This window comes from Bicyclus anynana, chromosome 26 (genome assembly GCF_947172395.1).
Source record: "Bicyclus anynana chromosome 26, ilBicAnyn1.1, whole genome shotgun sequence".
Taxonomy (NCBI): domain Eukaryota; kingdom Metazoa; phylum Arthropoda; class Insecta; order Lepidoptera; family Nymphalidae; genus Bicyclus; species Bicyclus anynana.
Genome location: NC_069108.1, coordinates 3,126,303 through 3,147,818, shown reverse-complemented (window position 1 = coordinate 3,147,818; position 21,516 = coordinate 3,126,303). Strand labels below are relative to the sequence as shown.

Sequence of the window (21,516 nt, the reverse complement as noted above, 5' to 3'; positions counted from 1 at the left end):
TTTGACTCCATAATATCAGAATAGATACTAAATCTAAGCTTTATACTGTACCTATACCAACCTATACTCTAACTCTAACTAGCTACATATTGATGTCACGAAATGTTTAATTTAAACAGCCACAAAGTTACGTACATTTGTAGATATGTGACAATAGAAATGGCCAAAATTAGTCCATCGCTAACAACCCATATTCGGCTCACTGTTGAGCACGAGTCTTCTCTCAGAATAAGAGGAGTGTTAGGCCTTAGTCCACCACGCTGGGTCAAAAGCACATTGGCAAAACTTCAAACACTTAAAGAATTCAGAAAATTCCCAGGTATGTAGGTTTCCTCACAATGATTTTCCTTTACCGTTAGAGACACGTGATATTTAATTTTTTTAATGCACATAACTGAAAAGTTGGAGGTGCATGCCCCTAACGGATTCGAAATTAGGCCCTCCAAATAGAAGGCAGGTCATATCCACTAACACTATGCTATCATGTTTCGTTCGTTAAAATTAGTTACGAGAACCAAAACTATAATATTATAGAAAAATTGGAATTTTTATTGTCTATGTTCGTATTTAAAAAAAAAACTAAAAAAGTTAACTGAAATAATAAGAAAAAGCATAGAATTATCGAATCATAAATCTATGCGAAAAAGTAACCTTTTCAACCAAGTAAGTTCATTTGAAATAATATGAAATTCATCTATTGACTCCTAATTATATATGCACCCAACTTCACGAACAAAATTATCTGTCACTAGCGGACGCCCGTGACTTCGTCCGCGTAGAATTTAGTTCATTTTCATAGTTTGTATTAATTTTCACAAATCCCTCGGGAACCATAGATTTTTCCAGGATAAAAAGTAGCCTGTGTTAATCCATGCTATAATATATATCAATACTAAATTTCAGCTAATTCGGTTCGGTAGTCGAGGCGTGAAAGAGTAACAAACATATCATCAAAATCAATCAATTTTCGCAAATCTCGGGAAACCATGGATTACGGGATAAAAAGTAGCCTATGTGTTAATCCAGAGTAAAATCTATTTCCATTCCAAATTTCAGCCAAGTCGCTTCAGTAGTAGCACCGTTAAAGAGTAACCAACATCCTAGCATCCATACAAATTTTCACATTATAAATGCGAAAATAATATTAGTAGGATTTTTCGAGGAAAACCGAGCTTAGGTCAAGTTTAAATCACCCACACAATAAGGTATTTTTACGGAGCTCTTTAAATTCGAGCACGATTACAACAATGAAACTTCGAGTCTATATTGAATGTTTTAAATTGCATTAGATCGTTGATCATATACTATTACAGAAAAGTAACGTCTAGCAAGGCAGGTACTAATGTTGTTAGTCTGAGCACTAATGTGACGTAAAATATTGTAACTACCACAGATAAAAGAATTTTTGTTTATTTTAAACTAGCGGATGCCGCGACTCCGTCCGCGTGAAATTCTGTTATCACAAATCCCACGGGAACCGTGATTTTTCCGGCATGTAAGTAGCAGTGTTAATCCAGAGTAAAATTTCTAAACCAAATTTCAGGTGTGCAAGCCGCAGTGCAAAAGAGGAAAAAACGTACTTACACACACAACTTTTTGCCTTTGTAATATTAGTGTGATTTAAACTAAAGATTAATAGTTGTTCATATCAATTTGTTGGTCATAAAACAATAACCCTTTAAAATTATTTTGAGTTAAATAAAATATCCTTGCCTTTATATGTACATATTTACAAATCCTTTATTTTTTCCTTTTACAAAAATATATTACAATTTTTTTTATTCAAAATGATATAAAGCAACAACGGAAAAAAACAATAGGTACGACATCTGTCAGTTTCAGCTCACAATGACATTTCAATTGTTCCTCAGCATTGTTAACTATACATTTAATAAATCGAACTACGAATCTAAATAAAAATACAATCCAAAGATTTCGAGGTATTACAAGATGGCGCCCTTCAAATGTAATTTTTGACATTGTTAAATGTAACTGAGTATTCATTAAAAATGTCTAAATTATATCAATCCACCATTATTATGTCCAAATCAATAAAAAATATTATTATGTGTAAAATTTCTAGCGACACTCTAAAGTGCGACAAGAGTAGAAATTAATAAAAATGGAACTAAAATATTCACTGTGTGGCAACACCACATTACTGTCATTACCCGTCAATATAGAGCAACCAATCATTATTGATAGTTTATCAGATATTAAAATCATAGTGGAAATTCTGATAATTACCAGATAAATTAGAAAAAATACAATTTATTTAGATGAGATTGACTTGAATTTATTGAAATTTAATAAATGAAATCTCATAACTTAGTACCCGTAACACAAAATGCTTACTAACAGGCTAGATAGTAAGTATTATCCAAATATATTCATTATTTTTTTATAATATAATATAATATAATAGTCAACCAATCCTCTTATGTAAAAAAAGAACATAGTTATAGAACAAAATATTTCAATTCAATTCAATTTTTGATTTTATGGCTTGCTGCTGTACCAATAGGGTACAATTTACTTCGCCAATGTCACGTGGTAAGGAAGACACACTTTTTTAGAGGTTGATTGGTGTAAGCTGGGAATCAATTTTGACATTGTATATAGCTGATTTTTTTTTAAACTTTTTGTTAGTTCAGTTGTTAGTCACACTTGGTATTGCAACTACCTTGTTAATTTCCATTAACAAGGTAGTTGCCCATACCAAGTGGGTGACAGAACACAGGGTTACCCTATGAACCACAAGTGACTACAGAGCCCTCATTTATTTGACTACTCTTTTGTGTCACACTATACTGCTTTAATTTTTAATATTTGTTTGTTATTCCGCAATGAGTTTGGCTTTATAAACATGTGTATCTGGCTTTTAAACTGGCAACCCTAATGGCTATGGCTCAAGTCAGTTGGATGGTAAACATTCTAGATGTTTATAGCTCATTGCTAGTCCAGCTGGTCTATTCACTATTTTGATCTTTATTATCAAACTGATAGTTTGATCAAACATCAAATCAATAGAGAAATGTCATCTACCTACTGTATGATATCCACCAGTAGGCTCCGGATGACATTTGTTACATAGAATCCCAATTTCGTAATATGTCAACTAGCCAATAGTGAATTAGCCTGCTGTTTCAAGGTACATATATCTTATATAAATGACATAATGTTAGGTGGGTTCTGTGTACTGTAGATCATTTATATAAAACAATTACCCACTTGGTTTATGAACAGATATATGTTTTTTCATAGCAGTAATGGTGTTGAATGTCGCTTTGCACTCTCCGCACTCAAACAGTCTAGCACGAGTGTGGATTATGCTATGACTTTTCAACTCATATGGCATTAGAAACATTTTAGGGCAATACTCACATTTGAACTTTTTTATGCCATTGTGCCTCTTCCGCATATGCGCAACAAAATATGGTTTCCAAGTGAACACTTTACCGCACACTTCACACGTGAACGCTTTAACTTTTTCACTGTGTTCCTTGGTTATATGCCTATGCATAGGTCCTTCGACACTCTTCTTACAATACACACACTTCGGAGTCTGCTGTTTGTGCACCAAAGTGAAATGCCTCGTCATATACTTTTTTAAAGAAAACACTTTGTCGCACTTTGGACATGGAAAGTGACCAGTTTGGTGGGTCAACAAATGTTTATCGAACCGTGAGACAGACAGAAACGTGTCACCACATTTGAAACACACATAGTTACTGAAGTGCAAGTTCATGTGGGCATCGAGGTTACCGTAGTTGGCAAAGTTCTCATGGCACAGAACACATTGTAGATCCACAGTCAGAGAGTACGGTATCACTCTGGTGTATGCCTCGTCGAATCCAATGTCATGTGTTTCAGCAAAATGCACAAACATGTTATTCCAATCCGGTAACATCAACAAACATTCGGTGCAGTGTAAGTCTGTGATGTCAAACTTTATGATCTCATTCATCCACTGCGGTTTCATGTACAGTTCTATGTTGGTGATTCTCTCCTTGTCGTGCTTGGTGGTTGTGTGGCTGCGGAGCTCGTCAGGGTCTTCGAAGAGTGGTCCGTTGGTGGAACAGTAGAAGCAGTAGTATCTGCACCCTCGCGACTTGAACGGTGTAGCGTTGGTGTATGTGAGGAGCGTCTGGATCTCCTCAAGAAACTTACAGAATTTTTCGTTGGGTTCCTCTTTGACCTTGACAACTGCAAATTAGAAATTAATGGGTGATGACACATCGGGCATTTGATAATGGGGAGGTTTCAGATGTTATATCGTAATAAGTTGGCTCAGGTTGCAGGCTGATGTACTCGTAACTATTTCATTGGGCTACTGGTTACCCTATCTACTCCAGGTCGCAAGGTCGGGCTTATACGAGGGGCGTTCAATAAATTCTTGGTATCGGGGTGATGGGGTTATTGATGGATAATTTAATTATTTCATTAGCTAAAGACACTCTTTATAAATAGGTATAAATATAAAATTTCATTAATTTATCTTCATTAGAATTCAAGATATCATTACGCAAACACAACTAATATGACCGATTCCACAGTGTTGAAAAAAATCGAGCATCGCGCCGTGATAAAATTCCTTACAAAATTAGGAAAAGTCCAAAAAGTTATTTACAAAGAAATGGTAACTGTTTACCAAGATTCTGCTCCTTCATTATCTACTGTACAAAAATGGTCAAGTGAATTCAAACGGGGTAGAGAGAGCATTGAAGACAACCCTCGTCCCGGTGGGCGGGTTAGTGCCACTGCTGAAGAAAATGTGAAAATAGTTGAAAATCTTGTACTCGAAGATGCCCGTATTAGAGTGAAAATATTAGCAGAAAGGACCGCGCTATCCATCGGTACCATTAACACTATTCGTCACGAGCATCTGAATCTGTCAAAAGTCAGTGCCAGATGGGTGCGGCGAATGCTCACAGCGCCTCTGAAAGAAGTGCGAGTTGAATGCTGGAAGGAATTTTTGGAGCTATGTGGTGAAAATCCGCGTAGTATTTTTGACTGGTGATGAAACGTGGATTCATTACTATGATCCTGAGAGTAAATAAGAGCCCATGAAGTGGCATAAAAAAGGAACAGACCAGCAGAAGAAGTTTAAAGTCACGCCATCGGCCGGAAAACTCATGGCTACAGTGTTTTGGGATTCAAAGGGAATCTTACTGATAGAGTAACACCAATAAGGGTCAGAGTATTACTGCTACATCTTACGCAAATACCCTGCGTAATTTAAAGGAGGCAATAAGAGAAAAAGACTTAAAAAAAGATCGCAGGTGTCCAGCTTCGTAACGACAAATCACCGGTTCACGCGTTGCCAAGGCTGCTGTGAGGGACTGTGGATTTAAAGAAATCACTCATCTACCCTATAGCGTGGACCTAGTCCCCAGTGATTACTTTTTTTTCCCATACCTTGAGAAAGATAAGCATTTTTCCGACGATGAAGAGTTGAAGGCGACACTTTTTAGACAAAGAAGAAAAATATTTTTTAGAGGCTGTAAAAAAGTTACTTTCCCGAACCCAAATAAATGTATTGAGGTTATGGGAAACTACATAGAGAAAAATAAATTTTATTTAGAATTTTCTTCTTATTTTTTTCATGTCTATACCGAGGATTTAATAACTCCCCTCGTAAAATTATGATATTGAGAGTTGAGAAAAGAACTCCTACACGTGTTAATTAGGTTAAAGGGAAGAAAAGAACAAAGAAAGGAAGGCTTAGAGTTCAGCCTTCCTTCCACTTTTCTTTTCTATTTATTTTAAAAATTTAATTATACTAAGCTAGATAGCTTCCAGGACATTCGGTGACATGTTTTCGTCCAAAACTCCATAAGGCTTTCTATACAGAATAAAAAAAAAGAGTATTTTGGATCGACAAAGAAATTCCTATTCTAAAGTAAAGTAAAGTAAAGAAAATAATTACACATATGAAAGACGTACTAAATTGTCAAAGATAAATATAAATAGAAATGTTATTAGTCATTTAGTACATGACAATAAAAATTACTTGCTGATTGGCTGATTTAAAGGGAAGAGAGTTTAAAACCAGCAGTCTGAGTTTGATATCCTTTTTCAGTAAAAATATAAAGAAATCTCTGACTTTTTGGGACTTACCATCGCTAGTCTCCGACTTGGATTCTCTGACTTTTGTCTGAATAGTTTTCCGAGGCACTCCGTATGTTCTGCCTGCTTCAGCGCACGCCATCTTCCCATTCCGGACCTACATATTATAACAATCATATATCTATAGGTCACAGATTAAAGAATAATAGGCAGATAGAGCGCACGGAACACGACGGTGTCGTAGTCGCTCCAAATAAAAAAATCAAATTCAGTAATTTTAATAATATTCAAGAAAAATGGCGTGTCATGTTTTTAAATATTTTGAAAACTGTTTAATAAAACTAAAGAAATAATATGCGAGTATTTTTTTATTGGTAATTATTGATTATTATATTAATTTACGTAACTATTGTCGTGTTAAATTTTGAAATACAAATTATGAAAAAAGTTTGTATATGCAGATATCAAAGAGATCTGCATATCTTTTTTGTGGGTACATATTATACTCAGACCAATTATAGAAGGACCAGTATTGCACCCATATTCACGAACAAAATTGTCTGTCATTTTCCGAACAAAACTAGCTTGGATTTGGTGCATATCTTATACTAAACTAGAAGTTCTTGCCCGTTTTTTACACCATTTAACTACATAAAAATGTATTTTTAAGCAGCTCTTTAACCGACGAATTCAATTACAACTATGAAACATCGATTCTTTGTAGACAGTTTTTATAATAGCGTTAGATCGTTGATCATATACTTTGACAGAAAAGTAACGTCTAGCGAGGCAGGTCCTATACAATAATTGGTCTGAGATATTATATAATAAAACTGTAACAGGTTCAATTTAATTTATGGAAGATATTTTAAAGTTTTTTTTTGGAGGGCACTGTATAATCAATACTGAAGCTAAAAATGTTTAATTTTTTAATTCTTGTCTATCTGGTCGTATTTTTGTGGACTCATGGTATGAATTTATAAATTTGTACTAGGATGGTTGTGAAAAAAATAAGGGATGAAAGTTTGTATGGAAAGACGTTCATTTTTTAAAGATAAATTTATAAAATAGTGTACAAAGGTTCAATTTTATTTTTTTGTAAACTTAAAAGTGAAATTTTTAAGCGCTGTAGGTTGTTTTTGAGATGGGAAAAACCATTGAACAGAATTCTCAGAAAAAAATACAAATATTTTCTTCAAATTTAAACGTAAACGTTTGTGAATTCTGGTTAAGTGAACTGGCTTAATTAAAAATATCGATATATAATGTTTTAATCCCTAAATATTTTTTTCATTCACCATCTTAAATTCTCGACCTGCGTTTCTTATGTCTTACGTTGTCAGCATACAAAAGCTCGTTTTTTACTAATATAATAAAAAAAATATTTAAAAAATATAATTTTAAATATGATAAATCCAAAAATAAAATAAGTAGGACACGTGTTTGCAAGTTTGCAAGTTTTAAAATTGTTTTCTTAAAATATTAAAATAAATAGGTAAAAGTTTGTGTTTGTGGGTTGTAGGGGGTAACATTCCATAACTTGGCACTCATGGTGAATCTATGGAAAACAAGAGAAATATATATCATAGAGAACCTCCCACACAGCATTTTGTAGATCTTTTCTAGTATACTGCTTATATGTCTTCTTTTCACACTTCTTAGGGTACTTGTTTTTGGGAGACTCTGGCGACGAATCTTCGGGACTCGAGGACGCATCTAGAAAATGATTAATTAATTAACGAATATTTAGACACAGATCAATCAATAATATACAGATGGAGCGTAAGAAACACGACGGTGTCGTAGGCGCTCCAAATACGAAATTCAAAATGTAATACATTCTCGAGTCAGTACGACACGAACCGTCGCAACAATCATATCTATAAATACATACACAGATTAAAGAATAATAGACAGATAGAGCGCACGGAACACGACGGTGTCGTAGTCGCTCCAAATACAAAATTCAAAAACGAATACATTCTCGAGTCACGCGTCGCACCAGTAATTTTCAATAATATTGAAGAAAAATGGCGTCTTATGTTTTTAACTATTTTATAAACTGTTCACAAAAACTAAAGAAATAAGATGGAGTATTTTTTTATTGGTAATTATTGATTATTATATTAATTTACGTAATTGTTGTTAGTGCTAAATTTTGAACTACAAATTATGAAAATTGTATATCCGGGTGACAACGAGACGCGTGACATTTGTTTTTTTTTTAATGCGTTTCACCGGCTTCAGTATGTTGCTTGTAAAGACTCACTCTGGTTACTCTGTGTGTTTAGAGAGTAAAAGTCTTCCACCAATGTGTGTTGTCAATAACCTACAGATCCTAGACTTGTTCAATATCAATCTTATGACAAGGACTCACTCAGCGGGAAATGGAGCAAGCTGTACTCTGATTATCTGTGATTTTTCTAATCAGGTCTTTTTTTTTCTTTACAAATTAGCCCTTGACTACAATCTCATCTAATGGTAAGTGATGATGCAGTCTAGACCCAGGACCTCCGTTTTGTAAATCCACCGCGCATACCACTGCGCCACGGAGGCCATCAAAAAGTTCAGTGGTTTTGGAGCCAATTCAATGCAAACAAACAAACAATAAGATTTTCTTAATTTGTCCAGGTCTGTCTGGTGGGAGGCTTCGGCAGTGGCTAGTTACCACCCTACCGGCAAAGACGTACCGCCAAGCGATTTAGTGTTCCGGTACGATACCGTGTAGAAACCGAAAGGGGTGTGGATTTTCATCCTCCTCCTAATAAGTTAGCCCGATTCCATCTTAGACTGCATCATCACTTACCATCAGGTGAGATTGTAGTCAAGGGCTAACTTTTAAAGATTAAAAAAAAAAATCAAATCTTTCCTCTTTATAATATAAGTATAGATTTGCATTTGGGACTAAGTATATTTAGCAACGCACAACAGCCAACTTTAGTGGCCAAGTGGGGACAAAGCCCAGGAAAGAAGAAGATCCACTCACTGACGCCCAGGAAAGAAGAAGATCCACTCACTGACGCCCAGGAAAGAAAAAGAAGAAGATCCACTCACTGACGCCCAGGAAAGAAAAAGAAGAACATCCACTCACTGACGCCCAGGAAAGAAGAAGAAGATCCACTCACTGATGCACACACACAACAGAGGTTCTGGGTTTAATCACCAGCTGGGCCGATTGCGGTTTTCTTAATTGGTCTGACTGGTGGGAGGCTTCGGCCTTGGCTAGTTACCACCGTACCGGCAAAGACGTACCGCCAAGCAATTTAGTGTTCCAGTATGATGTTGTGTAGTAACCGAAAGGGGATTTTCATCCTACTCCTAACAAGTTAGCCCGCTTCCATCTTAGATTGCATCATCACTTACCATCAGGTGAGATTGTATTCAAGGGCTAACTTGTAAGTGTAGTGCATGCGACACTAGCCTAAATATTCTGCAAAGAATGCAAAATATAATAGTACGTACTATCGCCAACTCTCCGTGGTTTATCACGAATGAGGAACTACATCATAATTTGCAAATTAGCACAGTAATGGATGAAGTCAGGGGGCTAACCAAAAGATACAAGAAGCGACTCCTTATTCATCCTAATATCTTGGCAAACAGACTCTTGACTGATGACTGTCCGAGGCGTCTTAAACGTAAACGCATACTCGACCTGGACATTTGAAAAACAGGACGCACCAAATGAGCGTCGACTCCTAAGAGGATCGACCTCCACAAGACGAAGACACTCGCAACATATTTTTTTATAGTCTTAGGACTGATCGCAGATTGGCAGTACAAGAAAAAAAAAAAAACTTGTAAAGAATAAACACAACATGCCTACCATCTGGTATGTAGTCATCGTCGCTTTTGTCCTCTTCCTCAAGAAACTCCACATTATCATAAGTTGTAGGCACATCCTCCGGTTCTTCATCTAATACCTCCTCCTTTACAACTTGTGCACCTGGAAAGGAGAGACGAATATCTTAGCATTCCATGGGTTCACCATGCAGGTGCCGGGTCCATCGCGTGGTAGAGAGAAAAACTCCGCACAGAATCCTGAAGTTGTGACTACAGGATGTTGGGTTAAGGAATTCCTTGACGATCGATCAACACTCCCCTTCTCCCCCTTCTTGTGTTGTTCTCCCTGCCTAGACAAAATTGGTAACATCCCATTAAAGCAGCCTTGGATACTCATTCTAATATAGAACCATCTGCACTTCTAGAGGGGCCAAGGTTTTTAAGTAAGTTATAGAGAGATTTTACTGGTAATCCTCTCGCACGCCGTAGAAGTACGGCGTACAGACTAACTACATAGCCATTTTTAGTTAGTTCATAATATTAATTCACTTTTATACTGTGGTCCTTCAGAATGTTAGTCTCCCACAGCACAGTAAGCTCTACAAGTACTATATGCTTAGTGTACTCTAGGATTTTAAAACATTTTTCATATTTATCCATTAACAATTTCAATCTAATTCAATTTTAGCTGGGAGGCTTCGGCCGTGGCTACGTGACTTACCGCCAAGCAATTTAGCGTTCCGGTACAATGTCGTGTAGAAACTGAAAAGTCTGTGGATTTTCATCCTCCTCCTAATAAGTTAGTCCGCTTCCATCTTAGATTACATCATCACTTACAATCAGGTGAGATTGTATTCAAGGGCTAACTTGTAATGAATAAAAAAAAATAAAGTCCAATCAGGTGCAGAACCTACGATTGAATAGGCTTTGTCAAAGTTGATTTGTCTTTTTTGTTGTAATCAATCTTTTTTGAGCTCTAGCTACTGAAAGGCTTATAGCTTCACGTATAATTTGGAGTACACCACAAGTAAAGCAAACCCAAACTTCAATGTCTTTATGATGTTATACTAATATTATGAATGCGATAGTAAGTCTGTCCGTCTGTTATTCACCTTTTCATGGCTAAACGGCTGAATGCATCAAGATAAATATTGGTATAATGGTAAATGGGACCTTGGAGCAAAACATAGGGTACTTTTGACCCTAAAACAAAAATACATGGGGTTCAAAAAGCGGTTGAAAGTTTGGAAAGGGAGTGGGAAAGTCCTTCATTTTTAGAGTTACAGTTTTAAAAATTTGTTCATATATCATTAAAAAAATACAAAAAAAATGTGATTCAAGAATTTTTAAAATTTAACACCTAAAGTAGTGAAATAGGGAATGAAAGTTTAAATTAATTTCCACGCGGACAAAGTCGCAGGCGTCCGCTTGTTGTTTATACATCACATCAGATGATGGATGTTCAATGCAGGGCACAGGTCTTTTGTAGATCTTGGAGTTTTGAGCCACCTCAAAATTGATTTGTTTGGATAAAAATTAATTAAATAAACCTAATCAAAGACTCGTGATAGCCCAGGATCGAATCCAATCCGGGGCTTGCACCTCCAACTTTTCAGTTGTGTGCATTTTAAGAAATTAAAATATCACGTGTCTCTAACGGTGACGGAAAACATTGTGAGGAAACCTGCATAACAGAGAGTTTTCTTAATTTCCTGCGTGTGTGAAGTCTGCCAATCCGCTTTGGGCCAGCATGGTTGACTATTGGCCTAACCCCTCTCATTCTGAGAGGAGACTCGAGCTCAGCAGTGAGCTGAATATATGGGTTGATAATGATGAATCAAAGACTCTACTTCTGTTAGAAAAACTGAAACTATGGGCGTCTACAACCATATAATACTTCAACCTACCTTCTTGCAACATCTCCTGTGTAGCTAAGATCTCCTTTTTAAATTCAAGTGCTTCCCTCAACCGTACTATGCATACTTCACAAATTTGCTCTGATGGGTCAGGTTGGTGAAACTGAAATAAAATAATACTAGACGTAACACAGTTGCTCAAGGGATTTTAATCATTCATTCACAACCTACATTGTCACAGAATAAAATAGGCTATATTAAAAAATAAAAAATATTGACTCATTTACATGGAAATTGGCACTACGCATTTCATATTAGGGACCATTTGCTAGTCAATACTAATATTATAGAGATGAAAGATTTGATTGTGTTTGTTTATATTGAAACTACTGAACCGATTTTATAAATTCTTTCAATTTTAGGAAGCTACACTATCCCCGAGTGCTATAGGCTATATTTTATCCCCATATTCCTACAAGAATGGGAACCACGCAGGTAAAACGGCACAGCATCTGCTATTATTCAAAAAAACACAAACAGACTGTAAATAAATACATAAATATGTATACCAGGCTTATATTGTATGTATGTATTCATTTGGTATACTATAATAATAACATTATTATTATAGTATACCAAATTAAATAAATAAAATAATAATATAATTAATGGTTCCTTTATTTAAACTAATACGCTCATTTAGCTTATTATGCATGGCAAAGATTTTTTCCTTCCAACTTTTTACTCCATACATGTTTATTTTATGTCAAGAGTGAATAGGTAGTAAGGTACCTCCTTGACAAGGTTTGCTAGCTGCATCGTGTGATTGTAGTCAAGCATAATAATTATTGTAAAGTTGAGTATGTATCAAGATGTTGTTGCAATGGACAAGGGTTATCCATTGCAACAACATCCTACATCTGAAAGGAATTTTGAGATGCCTTACCTTGGTGTTGTACCTAAAATCAATACCAGCATCAGTTCTTGAAAATAGCAGTGCATTGCTCTGCTGGCACCAAATAATTATCATAATTGCCAATAGACCTGATATAGTGCTAGTTGATCGGTCAGTACACTATGCAATAATTGTTGATATTACTGTTCCACATGACAATAATCTGGTTAAAGCCGAAAAGGAAAAAGTAGGTATCAAAATACTTGGACCTTGCCCTCAAGATTACCCCTATGTTAAGACAACTATTAGTGTTCCAATGGTTGTTTCAGTCAATGGCCTTATAGCAAAAAGCTTCGACCAACATCTAAAGAAGTTTTCACTTAACTGTTGGATCAAGAGTCAGATACAGAAGGCAGCGATTCTTGAGACGGCGCGTATTGTGAGGAGGTTCCTCACTCTGGAGCCCTGACCGCCGGTCGCTTGGGCACTCAAATGTGTAATAGTGTTTTTTAAATATAATTTTAAGGTAAAAGATTTCTAGGTTACTTAAGCTACCCTGAAAATCCACGCAAATAACACAAACAAGTGTTAAAAATTGCTATAAATTTAAGAATAACGGTGAGTGGAACTACGTACCGAAATACCAAAACATTCGTTCAACATTTCGCCGTAAACTTCTCCGTCCCCTTCGAATTCGTGTTGATCCCAAAGAGTCTTCAGTTCCATCTCACTTAAACAACACTTGCATTTGTCGAGAACGTTTTCTGTAGCAATAGTTAGCCAAAACTCACTCATTTTCACTTTAATTTAACAGCTTTTTATGCTTTAATTTAACAACAGTAGAAATCTTGAATTTTTAAAATTCAAAACAAAACCTTGGAAGCCAGGGAGCATATATTAATTTACTCCAAAGAGTAGAGTAAGTATAGATTTACTCTTTGCCAGGGAGGGAGCATTCTACTATATGGTATATATATATATATATATGATCATCACTCTGGACAACCAAACGAACAAAGAAAGTAGCGCCCCCTGGCGATCTGTGGCGTAACTACTTTTTAGCTTTAAATAACTATACCTATATAGAAACGCGAGCTATACCTACGCACCTCGAACGTGGGGTGATAATAGTTTGACATATATTGTATTCCTCTTTCATTGATATTTAAAATAATGCTACCTATGTAAATAAATGAAAGAGTGTTTAGAACTTGTATCAAACCGAAAATAAAAAACATTACATAATACTTTTTACTTTTATTATAATAATGTACAAGCAGTTGTTAAACATATTTTAAGAAATAAATTTTTTTACATACATTTTTTTTTTAAATTTTAGTTTTATTATAAAGAATTTCTCACATATCCGAGTTTGCCTTTTGGCATAATACCTCCTCCAGCTACTTTGACTGCTCTCTATCTATTGCAACCTTCCTCCATGTTCGTCCCGCTGTGAGCTTTATGTTTTCCTCCCATCAGAGGAATTTTTCATTATTTTTCCTTATCATGAACAGATATATGTTTTTTTATAGAAGTTATGCTGTTGAACGTTGCTTTACATGCTCCGCACTCAAATAGTCTAGACAGTCTGGTGTGAGTTATGCTATGAGTCTTCAACTCATATGGCTTAATAAACTTTTTGGGGCAATGCTCACACTTATACTTTTTTACACCAATGTGATTCCTCCGCATATGCGCAACAAAATATGGTTTCCAAGTGAACACTTTACCACACACTTCACACGTCAAAGGTTTCACTTTTTCACTATGTTCCTCACTTATATGCAAATGCATCGGTCCTTCAACATTCTTCTTACAATACACACACTTCGGAGTCTTCTGGTTGTGCACCAAATTGACATGCCTCGTCAAATAGTAATTTAAAGAAAATGATTTGTCACATTTTGTACATGGAAAGTTACCAGTTTTGTGAGTCGTCATATGTTTATCCAACCGTGAGACCGACAGAAATGTGTCACCACATTTGAAGCAGACATGGTTGCTGTAGTGCAAATTCATGTGGATATCGAGGAGACCGTAGTTGGCAAACTTCTCATGACACAGAACACATTGTAGATCTGAAGTCAGAGAGTACGGTATCACTCTGGTGTATGCCTCATCGAATCCAATGTCATGCGTTTCTGCAAAATGCACAAACATGTTGTTCCAATCATGTAATGTCAACATACATTCGGTGCACTGTAAATCTTTGATGTCAAACTTTATGACCTCATTCAGCCACTGCGGTTTCATATGCTGTTCTACTCTGCTTATTCTCTCCTTGTCGTGCTTGGTGGTTGTGTGGCTGCGGAGCTCGTCAGGGTCTTCGAAGAGTGGTCCGTCGGTGGAACAGTAGAAGCAGTAGTATCTAGTTGCTCGTGTCCTGAACGGTATAGCGTTGGTGTATGTGAGGAGCTTTTGGATATCTCTGACAAACTTGTAGAACTTATCGTTAGTGATCTCTTTGATCTTGTCAACTGTAAATTATAATATACTCATCAATACATACTCATCAATGGGATATACACCCGAGCACCCTGTGTATAGTATAACTAGCAGACCCCCATCAAGCTTTACTTTGACTTATGTGCACTTCTTCCCTATCCCTACCCTACCCCACCCCCACTCTACCCCCTACCCCTACCCTTTAACAAAATGATCCGACTGATTTTGTGCAAATTTACATAAACCATCTACTAAATAGTCCAAACAAATCCTTAGGATTGGGTCTGGATAGGTGAGCCTATTCTTGAGTTATTACAACGAAGAGTGGCATTGATTATAAATTACGATAATTCAGAACCTGTTCTTTTCAATGATTTCTTGGAGATTCTTTTCTATGTATGTATAACGAAGTATGGATAAGCCAATTAAAAAATGTCAGGCTTTATAGAAGTTGAAAAAAGTTAGTACGTCAGTTAGAACAGTTTTGGGATGATAATGTTTTCTCTGGTAACAATCACTACTAGTATTAAACAATTGAAAGAAATCAAATGCTCCTACCTTCTGGTATGTAGTCATCATAGTCTTCATCCTTTTTCTGGAGAAACTCCACACTAACATGTGTTAGAGGCACGTCCTCTGGACCTTCTTCCATTTGTTGTTTCTCATTTGATACATCCTCCTTTACAACTTGTACACCTGGAAAATATCATGTTTATAGCTGATTATTCACAGTATAAAGTGGATATATTACCAAATATACCAAAATAATGTTTGATATTACGTCTTAATTTATATTACGTTTGTTTCATGTAAAAATTTAAATCATTTAAGTACATAGCCATTAACTAAATTTGGTGTAAGTTACCCTTTTTTTTTCTAGGTTATGCCACATATCGCAGGGTATTATTCTTAAATAATTGTGATGTGTGGCAAAATGTAGTAATAAATATATTTTCTTTCTTTCTTTCTTTCTTTCTTTCCTTAGTTAGTACTTTAGTGTTATATTGACTATATGTTATTTATTTAAATACATGCATATGTATAATATTTCTGCTTAATAAAGAATTTTGAAAAACATAAAAATAACAATGTTTATAGCTGATTTGATCATCTTCCAGCTATAATTATCATCACATCACATCATCATATCATCATCATAGGTATTTTGTGGAGAAATATTCGAGTTTCAAGTTTTAAGCTGCCTCCAATTTTGTTATTTTTTATTCCTTACAAATTAGCCCTTGACTACAATATCACCTAATGGTAAGTTATCATGCAATCTAAGATGGAAACAGAGTAACTCAATAGTAGGAGGATGAAAATCCACACCTCATTTCAGTTCCTTCACAATTTTGTACCAAAACGCTAAATTGGTTGGTGGTATGTTTTTGACTGTAGGGTGTTAACTAGCCACGGCCAAAGCCTCCCAACAGGTAGACCTAGACCCATTATAAAAACCTCAATTGGCATAGCTGGGTATCGAACCCAGGACCTTTGTCCTATAAATACACTGCATATACCACTGTGCCACAGAGCCCGTCAGATTTTAGATTAGAAAAACTGAAACTATGGACATCTACAACCATATAATACTTCAACCTACCTTCTTGCAACATCTCCTGCGTAGCTAAGATCTCCTTTTTAAATTCAAGTGCTTCCCTCAACCGTACTATGCATACTTCACAAATTTGCTCTGATGGGTCAGGTTGGTGAAACTGAAATAAAATAATACTAGATCTTAATAAAACTGTGTACTGTAGATCTTGATAATACTGTATCATCTATACACTTTATGAAAGCCTAAGTATTAATTAGTCGTAATTCCTCATTAGTCGTCGTCATCAACCCATATTTGGCTCACTGCTGAGCTCGAGTCTCCTCTCAGAATGAGAGGGGTTAGGCCAATAGTCCACCACGCTGGCCCAATGCGGATTGGCAGACTTCACACACGCAGAGAATTAAGATAATTCTCTGGTATGCAGGTTTCCTCACAATGTTTTCCTTCATTGATTGAGACATGTGATATTTAGTTTCTTAAAATGCACACAACTGAAAAGTTGGAGGTGCATGCCCCGGACAGGATTCGAACCCACACCCTCCGGAATCGGAGGCAGAGGTCATATCCACTGGGCTATCACTGCTCTTCCTCATTAGTACCTGAGATATTTTATTTACTCACATACTCACCTGTACCCCTCAGAAATGACAGCATAATGCTACCATAATTTCACCCTGAAACTGGAGCATCCTCAGGAGATGTTACACATTGTAGAGTCATCTTTTCACAAATTATAGCAAAATAAGTATTAAAATTAATACCTATTCATACATACAGATGGTATGATGGCTATGGAAGAGTGAGAGTGAGGCGAGGCTTTCTGTTACAGGCACCATTGTGCCCAAAAGAAATCTCAACAATTTCAACAATTTTTGTAAAACCTTGAATGTTTTATCGAATAAAGATTTGTATTTGTATTTATCTCATAATATGCATAATAGTTATTGTGACGAGAAAGGCATAAAATGTATGTAATTGCTGCTCTGAAATTATGTACAAATAACAACAACAACCGGTAATATTTGCATGATATTGACCACCATATACTTACTCTACTCTTTGTTGACCACTTTGGGAAGACAAACTTACCGTAAGTCTGTGTCACAAAGTGGTTTCACTTTTATTGGCAAAACTACGTACCGAAATACCAAAACATTCGTTCAACATTTCGCCGTAAACTTCTCCGTCCCCTTCGAATTCGTGTTGATCCCAAAGAGTCTTCAGTTCCATCTCACTTAGACAACACTTGCATTTGCCGACAACGTTCTCTACAACAACATCTACCCAAAACTCGCTCATGTTCACTTAAATATTTATTACAAGTTTTGAAATAAAATTTATTAATTAAATAACTTTTTATAGTAATTTACAAGTTGATCTAAAATCTGAATTTGAATCGCAATTAGCAATTTCGCAACTTAATATTAAAAAATTTGAAAAATTAAAGTTTTGAATTTCGATTTTTTGAAATTGTGAATCACAGCAGTGTTACCAACTCTCCAAAATATTTATCCCTAAAGTTTGTGTCAAAAACCCCTAAAATCACCTTAATTATTGAGTTTTCCCCCTAAAAATATAAATTCATAATAATTTAGAAATAATAACCTGCTGTAATATGTTTCAAAAGTCTATATTTAATACAGACAAAATATTACGTCTTTATTTGAAAATTCAGATTTTTTGAAATCGTACTGTGACTAAATATATGAATAAATTTAACATTTTTTTTTATTCGATGAAAATTGCCGCCAGTTGCCTCAGAGTGGTAGTAGAATAACGTATTATATATCGTTATAAGTCGCTCGGTCAAGAAAGAAATATTAAAATTATCATCAATTTAAAAATATTAAAGAGTCAAAAAATCCCTGAAAATACCCCTAAAAATTTCAGACCCCTAAAAAAATCCCATTTCACTTATTTGCCCCCTAATTCTGGGGGGAAAACCCCTAAGTTGGGAACCCTGAATCACAGATGATTGCACCACAGATGTAAAAGTAAATTAAAGAGTTAACGTCAAATAATAATACAGTGGACAGGATTATAAACGAAAAGGAGACGACTCCTAGTCCTAGCAGTACTACTTGTACCAAATCAAAATCTATGTACGGAACCGATTTTCAAAATTATTTTACCTTATTTGTAAAAGCCAAGTTACTTGTGAGTGTCATAGGCTATATTATATCCCCACTCACGTGAAAGGGAACTACGGGGGTGAAACCGCGGAGCGTCGGCTAGTCGGCTTTATAATTTTCAACCCAATCAACTTAGATACATAGATAATAGAGGATATGTGACAAGTAATTATTTTTGAGGCTTCCGGTAACCATGTTTGGTCTCTAAATTGAGCTAGGGCTGTTTTATCGATAATAATTAAGCACTCGATATAAAATTATACAAAATATTATGTTTACAAATATGAAACATTTTAAATTCTGTCTTACATTATCATAATATAAAATTCCATACAATTGATTTTCTCATTAAAGTGTTTTGTATTTAACACAGATTAATCAATAATATACAGATGGAGCGTACGGAACATGACGGTGTCGTACCCGCTACGAATATGAAATTCAAAAACGAATACTTACGTTCTCTTGTCAGTACGATACGAACCGTCGCATCAGTAATTTTCAATATTATTCAAGAAAAATAGCGTTAGTTGTTTCTAAATATTTAAAAAACTGTTCTCAAAAACTAAAGAAATAAGATGGAGTATTTTTTTATTGATTATTATATCAATTTACGTAATTGTTTTTATATGCAAATAACAAGGAGACGCGTGACTTTTGTTTTTTTATGGGTTGCACGCACGCAGTTTGTAAAGACTCTCTCTGGTTACTCTGTGGTATTTAATAAACATTGTATAGTATAGATTATTTAAACTATACAATGTTTTGTATTGGCACTCACGAACGTTGGCCTGTGTTTATGTCTTGATTGTTACTATCAGATGAATATGATATTGTCCTAGACCACCAGCCTAATACTAAACCAAGGATCAACAAGGAAACAAAAATCGTAATTCATCAACAAAACTTATTTATAGAAGTTCCAAAACTTACAATTTTTGATACAACGTTATACGTTAACAAAATTGACACTTTTTTATAAATGGTCTTTTAAAATTTGATTATCGTTTTACTAGACAAAAATTTTAGTTTTTAAACATGATTTGACAAGACAATACAATACTAATTATATTCCATTTTGGGAAACAGCATTGTCATGACTCTCTAATAACAGATTAAGGTTCACTTCTTGCAAGGGTTGTCTTACTTGTTGCTCAGGTGATAAATTCTGCAATAGGTAATTTTTATTCTTTGGTTACATCTACTAAAATATTACTATAAAGGCAACATAAAGGTACATAAAGGAACCAACCAGCAAAATCTTTTTTTCAAATTTGTGAATGATATCTTTCTCTTACACTATTGGACACAATAAAAAAAATATATAAATAAATGTTGAAATTAAAATTTGCTATTATTCAGATATTTTAAAATGGGGGAATTCCTATATTATCACAAACAAGAATGAATACGATGAAAAAGGATTCTCACCGGGATAGATTGGCAGGCATTGTCTTTGAGGCGCGGAAAGCATAATGTTAAATTAATGTAATCCTTCTTAAAATGATCACTACATATGCAGCTGTATCGTGATGGAAATTAGGCCTGTTAATGCTGTTTAGCCATTTTTTCTTTTTCTTAAATCATGATTTTTTGGAAATCTGAAAAATATAAAATAACTATACATATAGAACATAAAATAATTTATTAATTTATACGTTTAAGCTTATTTCGATGATATAGCGAAACAAATCAATTGTTCACTATTCATCGATATTGTAAACAATACTTTCCCAACACTACGTATACGGTCAAACCAAAACTCGTGAAACAATTAAATTCTTTAAAGGATTGCCTATAAAACCACGTATTGTAAAGCTTTGAATTAGGAAATGGACCTAATTAAAAGAAAATACCATTAAAATACTCAATATCAACAGAAAAATCAAAGATTTTCATACTTACTTGTAAAATGAAATTCCCGCTAGTTTTGTTTGGGTTTTGTTAGTGCAGGCAACAACTGCACACTCCACCATTGTATAATATTTAATTTATTTTGCGATTCACAAGCTATTGGTTATTATTTCCGTAATATTTCGAATACCGTTACACCGGAACCACAACAATAGCCATTTTTGGTCACTAAAAACAAAAGATATTTTGGTCACAGCTGACATGATTGATGTTGTCATGTAAAATATGTCTAATCTCTTTACGCAATGACTAAAAAAATATCTATCTCACTCCATTAAGGTAACTTTCTTTAAGTTAGAGAGGTTACGAAAAAAGTTTGTTTCTTCTTTAAAAAATTAATACCTTGACCAAATTTGACGTAAATTTGTCACAGGTCCATTATATATAGGTGTCAAAGCCAATCAAAGAATATTGTGTATTGGTCGATGGTAGGAGCGGAACCAGCTAAGATAGCGCCATCTATGTTTTTAATGTGGCGTCTAGTTTTTAACCAAAAAGGAGGAGGTTCTACGTTCGGCTGTATGTATGCTTTTTTTTTTTTTATGTATGTCCAGCGATAATTCCGTCAATTATGGACCGATTTTAAAAATTCTTTTTTTGTTTTAAAGGGTTTACTTCCAGGGTGGTCCCATTTTTTTCATGTCAGGATCTGATGATGGCATCCTGGAGAAATTGAGGGGAACTTTCGAAAGTTGTAGAGACGGCTAGTGCGTTTGTTAGTGTTTCCATAAGGTATTTTAAACCACTACAACTTTATGAAGGTTTGGAGTTGGTCTGATGATGGAGCCGAAACACAGGCGATGGAACTCGTCAAGGATTTACAGCAGTCACCTTTCCACCTATATGGGTTGTGACTGTATTAAG

At 35.1% G+C, this 21,516-nt stretch overlaps 2 protein-coding genes and 1 long non-coding RNA gene across 4 annotated transcripts; all 3 read right to left on the bottom strand.

Moving 5' to 3' along the window:
* Window positions 1-1,709: 1,709 nt before the first annotated feature.
* On the bottom strand, window positions 1,710-13,488 carry LOC112047092 (zinc finger protein 57). The gene is made up of 6 exons (XM_024084012.2): window positions 13,240-13,488; window positions 11,760-11,871; window positions 9,896-10,015; window positions 7,664-7,785; window positions 6,121-6,226; window positions 1,710-4,206 (listed from the first exon to the last, which is right to left on the bottom strand). Exons 1-6 carry the CDS (start codon window positions 13,396-13,398, stop codon window positions 3,224-3,226), a joined length of 1,602 nt encoding a protein of 533 aa, XP_023939780.2. The 5' UTR covers window positions 13,399-13,488; the 3' UTR covers window positions 1,710-3,223.
* Window positions 13,489-13,861: 373 nt separating this feature from the next.
* Window positions 13,862-18,083, bottom strand: LOC128197998 (zinc finger protein 26-like). Of its 2 annotated transcripts, none has more exons than XM_024084013.2 (4): window positions 17,747-18,083; window positions 16,652-16,763; window positions 15,607-15,744; window positions 13,862-15,080 (listed from the first exon to the last, which is right to left on the bottom strand). In XM_024084013.2, the coding sequence occupies exons 1-4, from the start codon at window positions 17,903-17,905 to the stop codon at window positions 14,095-14,097; spliced, it is 1,395 nt and encodes a 464-aa protein (XP_023939781.2). In that variant the 5' UTR covers window positions 17,906-18,083; the 3' UTR covers window positions 13,862-14,094. The 2 variants fall into 2 exon arrangements, with proteins under 2 accessions (XP_023939781.2, XP_052745590.1); XM_052889630.1 differs by lacking the exon at window positions 17,747-18,083 and adding an exon at window positions 17,236-17,730.
* Window positions 18,084-19,734: 1,651 nt separating this feature from the next.
* Window positions 19,735-20,916, bottom strand: LOC128199578 (uncharacterized). The gene is made up of 3 exons (XR_008252168.1): window positions 20,644-20,916; window positions 20,170-20,339; window positions 19,735-19,906 (listed from the first exon to the last, which is right to left on the bottom strand). It is a non-coding gene; the product is annotated as an uncharacterized LOC128199578 (long non-coding RNA).
* Window positions 20,917-21,516: the final 600 nt, after the last annotated feature.

Coding starts and splice junctions, on each gene's coding strand:
- LOC112047092 (XM_024084012.2), bottom strand. CDS start 13,398: ATGAGTGAGTTTTGGCTAACTATTGCTACAGAAAACGTTCTCGACAAA. Junction 7,786..9,895: donor CGATGACTACATACCAGATG/GTAGGCATGTTG, acceptor ATCATTTTCTAG/ATGCGTCCTCGAGTCCCGAA. Junction 4,207..6,120: donor CAAGTCGGAGACTAGCGATG/GTAAGTCCCAAA, acceptor TCTAATTTGCAG/TTGTCAAGGTCAAAGAGGAA.
- LOC128197998 (XM_024084013.2), bottom strand. CDS start 17,905: ATGAGCGAGTTTTGGGTAGATGTTGTTGTAGAGAACGTTGTCGGCAAA. Junction 15,745..16,651: donor GCAGGAGATGTTGCAAGAAG/GTAGGTTGAAGT, acceptor GATATTTTCCAG/GTGTACAAGTTGTAAAGGAG. Junction 15,081..15,606: donor TGATGACTACATACCAGAAG/GTAGGAGCATTT, acceptor TATAATTTACAG/TTGACAAGATCAAAGAGATC.